This window comes from Centropristis striata, chromosome 16 (assembly GCF_030273125.1).
Source record: "Centropristis striata isolate RG_2023a ecotype Rhode Island chromosome 16, C.striata_1.0, whole genome shotgun sequence".
NCBI lineage: Eukaryota > Metazoa > Chordata > Actinopteri > Perciformes > Serranidae > Centropristis > Centropristis striata.
Window position 1 is genome coordinate 15,591,092 of NC_081532.1, and position 11,427 is coordinate 15,602,518.

The 11,427-nt window shown below is 40.6% G+C and overlaps 1 protein-coding gene across 3 annotated transcripts; it reads left to right on the forward strand.

Annotated features, from left to right (window-relative positions):
• The first annotated feature begins 311 nt into the window (after positions 1 to 311).
• On the forward strand, positions 312 to 10,302 carry srrm1 (serine/arginine repetitive matrix 1). Of its 3 annotated transcripts, none has more exons than XM_059353098.1 (17): positions 312 to 456; positions 1,382 to 1,471; positions 1,690 to 1,812; positions 4,036 to 4,206; positions 4,524 to 4,618; positions 4,726 to 4,950; positions 5,262 to 5,453; positions 5,564 to 5,683; positions 5,858 to 6,066; positions 6,340 to 6,420; positions 7,252 to 7,338; positions 7,552 to 7,687; positions 7,815 to 7,898; positions 7,981 to 8,460; positions 8,557 to 8,743; positions 9,143 to 9,316; positions 9,473 to 10,302. In XM_059353098.1, the coding sequence occupies exons 1-17, from the start codon at positions 436 to 438 to the stop codon at positions 9,581 to 9,583; spliced, it is 2,586 nt and encodes an 861-aa protein (XP_059209081.1). In that variant the 5' UTR covers positions 312 to 435; the 3' UTR covers positions 9,584 to 10,302. The 3 variants fall into 3 exon arrangements, with proteins under 3 accessions (XP_059209081.1, XP_059209082.1, XP_059209083.1); XM_059353099.1 differs by having other exon boundaries at positions 9,480 to 10,302; XM_059353100.1 differs by lacking the exons at positions 312 to 456; positions 1,382 to 1,471; positions 1,690 to 1,812 and adding an exon at positions 1,862 to 2,179.
• The last annotated feature ends 1,125 nt before the right edge of the window (positions 10,303 to 11,427 follow it).

An 11,427-nucleotide genomic window follows, 5' to 3' on the forward strand; every position in this document is an offset into this window, starting at 1 on the left:
TTTTTGAGTGAAATGATCAATAAATGTCATATGTTACACTTTTGTTGAAGTTTTTTGTGTTTCCTGCGAAACTTTTAAAAAAATAGTTAGGCGATTATTTTAACAGGGTGACGATGTGGACTATACATAAATCAAAAATTTTGAAATATATCTGTTGATATACACAGTATTGTATAGAAACAGTGACATATGACCTACAATATCCTACTATAAGTAGTACTATAAGAAGTAATAAAGGTAAATTTTGTCGATATTATTTTTTTCATAGTTTGCTTTGTAAACAGGTCTCTTCTGTCTCATTACAGTAACTGTAGTGCTTGTCCCTACCAGTAGAGGCACACTCACCGATCATCCGGACCGGCTCGCCACTTAGTATCTCACCGGAGTCACGCAGCTCTTCTCAACAGCGGCTGTTAATATCCATTTTCTCTGATAATGGACGCGGGATTCTTCCGCGTGAGTTTTTGAAACTTATTTGTGACTTTTTAGTGTCTTTCTGCTAAGTTGCATGAGTATATATTGCTCGTTTCGAACATTAATATGCTGTATTTAGTGGAGGGCCACACGGCAACGTTATGGGGCTTCGTCTATAAACTGACGAACCACCGTGGATTTCCATTAGACTCGTGTTAAAGCGGGGCTATTTCCCCAGTTTACACGTTCTTACAAAATGAACTGTTGGTCATTATAGCTTTATGTAACGATGTATTGCCTACACAACATGGTCCTTCCTCGTTTTATTTGCAAATAGACATACACATTTGCAGGAAATAGACGAGCCAACGAAGCTAGCTAGCTACTGCTAATTCGTTAGCCTTAGCTAAAGATGGCGTCCGGGCGGTTCATGGTTTCTGTCTCTGTTGGGCAGTCACGAATACCGCGACGCCAACGTTGGCTGGAATAAGTAGACGTGACTATATACAGAATAACGACACTAATATGTCATTTGATAATCGGTCTATGGCAGCACTGTCGTTGGTGAAGATAGCCACCGCCTGGAGGCTAGTATTAGTATTTCCGTTTCCCTTGGAGGATTAAGCAGGCTAACTGTAAGCTAACGTTAGCATATTGGTATCAATGTCATATTTGACTCAGTTTGACGGATTAGATTTAATGTTGGTGACGTGAACTGACGCTAAGCTTTTAACGCAACGTCACATGTTAGTGTAAGTATTATAATGTTGCTAACTTAACTTTAGCTAAGTGTTGTGGTTTCGATGTCGGTGTGCTGGAGTAGTCACGTTTACGTTACGATGGCCAAATACCTAGGAAGCTGTCGTTGTGAACGGAATTATGTCCGAGAGATGTCTCAAACACGCGTGTACATTTTGTTCTTAACATATGTAAGCCAACTAACAGTCGATTGTGGATTTTTCTTTAGGGTACAAGTGCGGAGCAAGACAACCGGTTCAGCAACAAGCAGAAGAAACTGCTGAAGCAGCTGAAGTTTGCAGAATGTCTGGACAAGAAGGTAAAAGATCTTGCACATCTGCAATATTTTTTGCTTTCATTTATTTCCCAAACAAATTGCAGTTAGGTTTGTGATGTGCCAGTCGTTGTTATCTAATGTCTTACAGTTTTGTTTTTCATTGCATTCAACTGTGAATCACAGACACTGTAGCCTCAGGCAATTCAGTAATTTGTTGTCTATAGTAACTGGGTGCTGTTGTTTGCTTGTTGCACCCATAGGTGGACATGACGAAAGTGAACCTGGAAGTCATCAAACCTTGGATTACTCAGCGAGTGACAGAAATTCTGGGGTTCGAGGATGACGTCGTCATAGAGTTCATATTTAACCAGCTTGAGGAGAAGGTAATGTCTTTAATTGTGTTTGTCTTGTTTTTTTGTTCAAGACTGTCATAAATTTGAGGGCATTGTTTAGTTAGTAAGAAGGGAAATGAGCATTGCACATCCTAGTCAAATTGAAATTGAATTGGTAAAGTAACAATTGGTGTAAAACTGATTTATAATGACATAAATATGTTTTTGCTAATATGTGACAAAGTGCCTTTATTCAGCAGTCTTCTAATGATGATGTGATTTATGATTTAAAAGGCCTGAACCAATATGGATGTTATACCTTGCATCAGAAGTATAGCACCAACACCTAATTAGCTCTCTCCTGAGCCCAAAGTCACTGAGCCCAACTCTCCCTTCATGATGCAGTGTGTGGTTTGAGGTGAGTTATATGCAGGGATTACCAATATCATGTCAGTGAAAGACACACCTAAACAATGCCATTATCATGTTCCGTAGGTATTTGCAGTGCATCCTTTAACTCCCTTTAAATGTAAATGAAATTATAGGCTGAAATCAGGGAGGGTTTACCAATTTACTTAACAGCCTATTTAGAGTTACAAATCCCCTTTTTAATTTTTTTTAAAAGTAACTGAGTATTTTAACACCAAGTGGAAAAGCATTGTCCCACTGATTCCTTCTGATTGAAAGTTTCATGTCTTTTGTACCTCTGTTGGTGTGGTCAGAAGTATTTTCTGTTTCGCTTGTAACCCCACTTTTATGGGGTGCTATTAACAGGTGTACCTATAAATCAGTAGAAAGCTGTGAACTTCAACCACAGGAGGTCAACAAAAACAAGATTTTCATCGGATTTTTAGTTATTCAAGAACAAGTCTGTTAAACCTCTGACGGCATCCAGCATCTCAGTTGTGTGCCTTCAGAGGGGCAACAGGTTTGAGATTTTTTTCCCATAAGAAACAATGCTTTTCTGTTTGATATTAAGTTACTCTTTAAACTTGAAGGTCATTGAAATATATTTACTGGTAAATGCTATTGACCTTTAACAAAATCCTTCTTAGTAGAGCTGTAATTGTGATGTTAAGCATTTCATTTTTGAATACTTAATTGTGCATGTTCTCCATCCCATAGGCTTTTAGCTACTTTATTCAATTAGACTCATTATGTCCAAGAGTCACCTTTTTACTTTATTTGAATGTGTACCCAACTGAAATGTCAAACCAGGACAGGATGCACCATATCTATTACTGACTATTACTACAATTCCATCCCATATTTTAGCTCAATGCAAGTATTGGTATGTATGCCTATTATCCACATTGATGACCTACATTCCCCCTAAGATTAAAAAAAAAAATACATTTATTTATTCATAGTATATGTGACACCAGCACTGCACATGTATTTTTAAAAATCTTTTCATTTGATCTTTTGCTTGTCATAGCTTTTGGCGGGTGGGTTGGGCTGTGAAGCTAAGTTTTAATGGGTACTGTTGCATAATGGTAAGAAAGGGAATTTGATTTGAGATTACGATATCTCACAATTCTATCAGTTGTTGAAATAAAACTCCTTTTTTTGTGTAACTGTGTACTCATTATTGCTTGTTCGTCTCTTGCAATTTAGATAAATGATATAACATTAAGCTCAAGGTGGTTGAGTCTCAAGCAGTAGGGAGGCGGATGCAAGCCAAGGGAGCTCCGTGCCCACTGATCCCACGGGACTCACTGAAGACACCGGAACTGTACTTGCAGTGTTGGGTTTTAATGCACTCTGTATTGTGGCTATTTGTTTAACTCCTGAAGTGTAGACTGTGGGGAGACTGGAGAACAAGGGGTGGGTAGAGACACAGAAGTGTGAAGTAGTGGGGATAGTACTGAGGGAATACAATAATGACAAAATATTTTTTGTGTTATTGATTGTATATTGTGGGAATAATCAGAAATGGGTGTAACAGCAATATTGCATGCAGTTTTAATATCAATAGATATGTCTCCCCTCAGATAGCTCGCAATCTCAGTTTGATGAGTTTGTGAGTATGATTTAAATCAATCACATTTCTTTGATAGGTTATTGAGTGAAGTATTGGACCCAGGTATGTTTAGTATTCTAGTCAGTGTCTTACATGTTTTGAGTATGGCTAATTACATAATCACAGGTATAGTTTAGTGAGGAATAGAGGGTAGGCAGTCCCATTTGTGGGATCCCCCTTGATATTTTGCCCTCCATTATTTCAATGGCCATATGGTCTTTTTTTTCTCCTCCTTCGTGTGTGTGTTACAGCACCCAGATAGCAAGATGATGCAGATCAACCTGACAGGCTTCCTGAATGGGAAGAATGCCCGGGAGTTCATGAGGGACTTATGGCCCCTGCTGCTGAGTGCCCAGGAGAACATTGCTGGCATCCCCTCTGCTTTTCTGGAACAGAAGAAAGAGGAAATCAAACAGAGACAGGTGAGCTTTTCCCTGTGGTAACTTTGGGAAAAATGTCTTCGTTAGCGGTAGGAAGGTCATGGATCTGTGGTTCTTGACAGTAGAAATCTCATGTGGCCAAGGCAGAAAAATATGGTTGGGTTTAGTTAGAAAACTCAGACACAATTTCTTAAATACCCTTTTGTGAAATGCTTTAATCATTGGGTTGGATAATATAACGGCCAAAGGCAGTAACATTGAATAAAGTATTTGACAACCCTAATGACATTATATGAACATTGCCCAATAGATATGGTGATAGAGATGTGATTGTTCCTCAATTGTTCCATTTCCCATAGATTGAACAGGAGAAACTAGCTTCTCTGAAGAAGGTCGATGACGATAAGAAAGAAAAGGACATGAGAGAGAGAGCTCAGTCAAAAAGCCCAAGGAGGTAAGAAAGAAAAAAGTCTTCAATTTTGAGATCAGTAGATGGAAGTAGGATGTGTTCATTCACCACAGAACATGAAAACAAATGCTGTTGCCTTCGTCTCTGTCCAGGCGGAAAACGAGGTCGCCATCACCGCGGCGGAGGTCGCCAGTGAAGCGGGAAAGGAAACGTAGCGCCTCACGCTCTCCAAGACGCAAACCCAGTCCAGTTGGGAGCAGTTCTCCCCCTCCACCCCTGATGCAGCTTCCCACCAAACCTTTGGAGCAACTTGTGGAGCCTGAAACATTAGGAACAGCCCTGCCAGAACCAGTCATCCAAGAAACTCCTGCCACCTGGTTTGCAGAATAATTCCCTTGCTTAAAATGAACAATTTATTTGTTTTGGATTCAAAGTCCGTAACTAGTTGTCCTTAATGTTAGGTTTGAACGGACTGGATTTTAGTTTTAAGTTCTTTGAGTGTTTTATTTTTTTAATTTTTTTATTCCATGTCAGTTTATTTGAGCAGCGCACTAAATTAAAAAACAGAAATATTCATTTGCAATTATTTTTAGATTAGCTTGGTAACAGGTAGTATAGAACTGTAGTATTGCGTTTACATAAAAAAAATCTGAAGGATATCAATTTAATTTCTTTCTCTTGCCTGTAGTGACACAGTTGTGGAGGTGGTGAAACCAGAGTCTGTGACCGAAGTCAAAGAACCTTCACCAGAGAAGATGCACAAGAAAGAGGAAAGGCCCAGGTCTAGGGAAAGGGAGAAGGAGAAGGACAGCAGGAGGGAAAGACCTCACCACCGATCTCGTTCTCATTCCCGCACTCGCAGGCGACGCTCCCGTTCCAGGTAATTTCAGATATTGGCAACAAGTTATTAATGCGTCCTCTGGTTCAAAATCAAGAACTTAAACATGGAAAAGAGTTCAAAGCTTCTCTTCCCTTTACTCCCTTTTTCAGATCTTACTCCCCTCGTAGAAGACCAAGTCCTAGGAGGAGGATGTCTCCACGCCGAAGGAGTCCCCCCAGACGTGGCCCCGCTGGTTCCAGACACAGACATAGACGCTCCCCACTCCGCAGGTCAGTGGCTGCAGCCTAGTGGTTAAAGGAGCAATTGTTGAGTCCTTAAGGTTTAGTTTTTTCTGATGTCTTTTCTTTTCATTAGTTTAGTATTTTACGAGCCACCACAGTGTACAGTAGGTACTCCTTTTGAGAATAAAGTTTTTATGTTGAAAATGTGTTCGTATCCTGCAGGAGGCGCTCACGCTCTGCTTCATCTTCTGGCAGCAGCTCCTCCAACTCCCGCTCGCCTAAAAAAGCAATGAAGAGAATTTCTAACACACCACCACGGAAACAGGGCCATCATCTTGACAACCCCATCAGCCCTTCAGGGAAGGACAGACGATCACCTTCTCCAAGGGCCAGAAGGGGCAGAGGCTCTGTAACACCACCCAGATCATCTGGTAAGAGCTTTATTTCTTTTCCATTGCTCTCAATAATTATTACCTCTTTGTCTCATACTGACTACCACAGCTCCTTTTGGTCTTTAGAAATAAGATTTCATTGTTTAAAATGTTGTGATGCTTAAATTTGCCAGTGAAGTCACAGAAAGCCAAATAATTCTTGTGCAGTTAAAGTGTGCATGGGTTTTAGGGCTAAGCTGCTTTTTCAAAGCTATAGTAAAACATTGTGATTAACATACGTGCAACTATAATTCTTGGGGTCTTGTTTCTCAGGTTTGAAGCGAAAACAAGGAGGAAGGAGTGATTCTCCATCTGATAATGCCAAGCCCAGGCCTTCTGAAGGGTCTGATTCAGGTAAGCATTTTATTATGTCTGTGAAAAGAACTGTCACCTCACAAAGAGGGGTTGTTTGGAGGTCCCTGTAACTTCTACTTGTCAGATGCTTTTTTGCTGTCCATTTGCACTTTGTTTTCATCAGGAATGGGCACAGTAGTGGGTAAATTTGCCGTGGGTTGTGTTTACAGTATTTCCTATTACTAACTAATATTTTGAAAGGCTTTGTCTACCTGTGCAGAAAATTCTTTGATTTCCATGGCTTGTGTGGAAATCTTGTTTCAACCTCATACCAGTTATTATTCTGCTTTTTGTTCAGTACCTGTTTTTATTTATTTATTTTAATAGATGGTAGCAAATTAATGTCTTGCAATGTAGAGGGTTGAGTAAATCTATGCCTAAGCATCTCATTAGTGTTCCCATTTGGCAAGCTGCTTTGATAAATGTGTACTCATCCCACTTAAGAGTATAAATACAAGAGTGGACAAAAAAACACTGAAACACACTTTATATTAACCTACGGGACAACAGTCGTACAACCCTGATTCCAAAATAGTTGCCACGTTATCTGAAATGTGAATAAAACAGAATGTGATAATTTGCTAATCCCTATGTTAATACTGTTTTTTGTAAATGTATTATCTGAATTTGATGCATTCTGTTTTTATTTACACTTAACACAGCATCCCAACTCTTTTGGAATAGAGGTTGTTTAACTATTTGGTCAAATTCCACTGTGCCATGTAGAAACTTGTAGCGACAGGGACATAAAGAAACCTTCTGTATTATCTAACTTTTCCATGGCAGTCTGTTTGCTCACACTGATGAGACACTCAATGCTCTACATTTCAGAGGAGGATAAAAATGACAAAGGGGCAACAGCAGATTCGGTGCAGCAGCGGCGTCAGTATCGCAGGCAGAATCGACAGTCGTCTTCAGGTTATAAGCGTTTTTATCCCCGTTCTGTCCTCTCCCATATCCAAACCCTCTTTCTCTAACCAAGTCTCTGTCCATGTCATCTTGCACTCATCGTCTCATGGACTTTTGAAGCTGTGCCCTAACCCCAACCTTGGTGTTTTTTCCTCACCGCATACAGTTAAGGCTGCAATAAAACAGCTGTTGATGTCCTCTTGCTGTCTGTTTTTGTTTCAGATACAGGGTCGTCCTCCTCCGAAGACGAGGGACCCAAGAGGCCAGCAGCAGGGCCAGGGGCTAGAAATGGGGAGGTCAGGAGGAGACGCAGCCGTACACCGTCCCCACGGAGGCGACACAGAGATGCCTCTCCAAGGTAATGACCTAGAAGCACTTTGTTTGCACATTTTTATCTGAATGAATAACCTTGATGTTAAATGTTGATATTCTAAGCTAACAGTGTTCTGTGTTTCTCATGTATTTTTGTGTGTGTACCTCTTCAGGAAAAGACGTTCTCCTTCTCCTGGACGCAGACGTCGCACTCCCTCCCCCCCACGACGCCGCAGATCTCCCTCTCCTAGAAGAAGGTATAGGGGCATTCATTTTACCTCTGGAACTATTATTTGGTCAGAAAAACTTTTTTTGATCGTTAATTTTTCTTTCTCCCAGGTCTCCTTCCCCACCTCCTCGTCGTCGTTCCCCATCCCCCAGGAGATATTCTCCCCCTATCCAGCGTCGCTACAGCCCTTCACCTTTGCCTCCACAGAAGAGGAAGATGTCTAGCTCTCCCACGAAACGCTCTTCTCCAGGGGCCAAGCGACGCCCCTCCAGGTCCCCGAAGCGCAGGAGTTCTCCTCCTCAAAGGAGACGCGCGTCCCCATCCTCATCCCCACCCAGACACAGGAGGAGCCCCATGTTGCCTTCTGCCAGGCAGAGCAGGGATACACGATCCCCTGGTGCAGCAGCCAGACGCCTCTCCCCATCCCCTGCAAACCGCGGTCGTACTCTTAGGGGATCCACAAGTCCTCAGGGACGGTTTGAAACCTCCAGTACATCTCCATCTAACCAGCGGAGACAGCAGTCCCCTTCACACAGTGGCAAACCCATCCGCAGAGTGTCCCGCACCCCAGAGCCACGCAATAACCAGAGGTAAGCAAGGCATTATGTCAGAATAATGCTGTTTCATGCTTTTATGTTCTGTTTTGTAAATTTACCTTTTGAATGTCACCTATGTCCTTTCCACAGACCATCTCCAAGTCCCCAGCCCCTGAGGAGAGCATCCTCCAGATCCAGATCTGTTTCTCCTCAACCAGCAGTTCAAAAACGTCCAGCCCCGGCATCTGCCTCCCCCTCACCGTCTCGCTCTGCCAGTGGATCTCCACCACCAGCCAAAAAAGCAAACAGTGGTTCCGGCAGCCAATCCCCAAGCAAGGTTTGATATTTCCCTTATTCACTGATATGGTGGCCCTTTTTAGACAGTAGGAAGATGTAAGAAGGTATATATAATAAAAAAAATATATTTTTCTAAGACATTTTTGTCTTGCTACATACATACAAGATATCTGCATGCTGTATGTATGTATGCATATGTGTGTGTGTGTGTGTGTGTGTGTGTGTGTGTGTGTGTGTGTGTGTATATGTGTAGACTCATTCAATGACCTTTTAATGCTGGATGCATTCCGAACCACAAAACTAAATTATCTCTTGAAATAAATGGAACCCCTGTTGTGACGTTATCCCTCTTTGGCACATTAATACTTTAAACATTACCCCTGTGATGTTGTTTAGTACCCCTGTTAATGTTGTCCTTATAAAAATCTTTTTATTGCAGAATTCAGATGTTGACGGCAGCGGAAAGAAAAAGAAGAAGAAGAAGGAAAAGAAACACAAGAAAGAGAAGAAACACAAGAAGCACAAGAAGCATAAGAAGGAGAAAAGTGGAGGCGCTGTGACTGCAGAGGGACAAGAAAACCAGGGTGTGGAGGAGGATGGAGAGTCAAGAAAGGTGATGTCTAGTTTCTCTGCTTTTTAGCAACCATGGCCTTTTGCCTCCTGCCCACAGGGAACATTTAAAAAGTGGTTATTATTTTAGTTGTTTGCCATGCACCCACATTCTGTATTGTTGTTGAGAGCCGTGTATTTCATGCTGTTTTTTGTTTAGGAATCAGACAGTGAAGTAGAGGACAGCTTAGACGACCTGGAGAAGCACCTTAGAGAGAAGGCCCTGCGCTCCATGAGGAAGGCCCAGTCGTCTCCATCACAGACGTCCTGAAAACAGAAGGGGGCTTTCTCACTTTAGAATTTTCCACTCACTCTTGATGTTTGTCATCAACCTGGTTCAGCTTTAGAATGTACAAATTGTTAAATCTTGAGTCTTTTTTTGTTTGTTTTATATTTACTGGTTTGGTACATTCTGAAGAGTGTGTTTCTTTAAGAGCCTGATTTGTCAGTTAGTGTATTATCTTAACTGTAAAGAAGCTTGTGTTGTCCATAATTTTAAATTGTTGAGCAGGGAAACGGTTTGAGTTTGGCAGGTTTAAGATTTTTCCACAGCCTACAATAGATTCCATTGAGAAATGATTGCATGTGCAGTGATTGTCTCTGATGTGCATGCACCACTGACCTTATGGAGTGTAGACAAAAACCAACATTCAGTAACATACTGTTACTACCGCCTTTTATTAGTGGACACAGTTGTGAACTGTTAGAGGCCGTAACAGAATGTCTCGTCCCATATTGTAACTTAAGAGAGGTGTTTAGCATCATTTAACCTGCTGTTTTTTCTGACTTTGAAACTGTCTTGTTTTAAGACTAAAACAATCTGATGTGATACAGAGTATGCTTTAATTTTTTCAAATGGATTAATATGCAATTTTATGTTGACACCCTTGCACCAAGCTAATCTCTGTGGGACTGCTATATTATTTGAATTTAGTGCCCTTGGCTCTTGTCATCTTGTCATCCTTTCAGAATTAAAACCTTTTTATAGGACGTGTGCTTTCCTCTGTGTTAAGATTTTGTCATTTGTGTTTTGGATGGGATCTGTGAAAACTTAACAGAAATAATTTAGGCACATTTAACAATCAATTAGGAAAAACAATGTAAGTCTATGGACCCTCATAACAAAGTTATTAAAATAATTTTGATAACCCAAAGAATACTCAAGTTATTAAATAACTTCCTGCAGGCGGCGCTATTTTAAACACAAAACACAAAGTGTTGCATATCTCCACATTGGTGTGTCTGAATGACATGAAACTCAAGATCCTACTTCCCCATGAGCCCCTGAGGCTGTGTGCAAAATTTTGGCCGATGACCACTTGGTGGCGCTCTTTAAATTGAAGTATTTTATATCTCCAAATGTTATTTACTTCATACTGCAAACAAAATCTACCTCTGGGTACAAATAGAGTCCTCATACACACACAAAAGAGGCACATATCACACACCATTCAACTTAAGACAGTGGGAGTTAAGAAATGGCAAGTTAAATAAAAAATTTAAACTAAACTGAACTAAAATACGAATAGCAAAAAAAAAAAGAAGACAGAAAAATAAAAATAAAACAGCAAAATAAAATAAAACTTGTTTTGGCTGTAAAAAACGTAGATTAAGGTTCACGTTGAGCTGTGGCTCACCAATCAGTCTGCTAGACCACTTTACTATTTGGTTGACTGAGTTTTTATTTTTCAATGAGAGGTTGCCATCGGGGTGTGTGCGTTACAGGGGCCAGTCTATACCACCCCTATGAATTTCATTGCCTTAAGTGTTATAGTGTGGCCACGGTACCAAATATGAAATTAGACTGCCACCACAGTGCCACCTAGGGGCCGATCAATAAAACCTTAAAGGGTTATTCTCAGGAGGGTATTGACAATAATTGTACCAAGTTTTATATAATGCACAAACTATCCCTTTAATCCTCATACAGTGTCTGAAGGAGGACTCTTAACTGATATGTATAATTTAGAAGAGGCAGGTAGCAATGGTGGAAAGTAACTATGTACATTTACTCAAGTACTGGACTTAAAGTAAAATTTTGAGGTACTTTTATGTACATTTTATGTAACTTTATACTTCTACTCCACTACATTTTGAGACATATATTGTACTTTT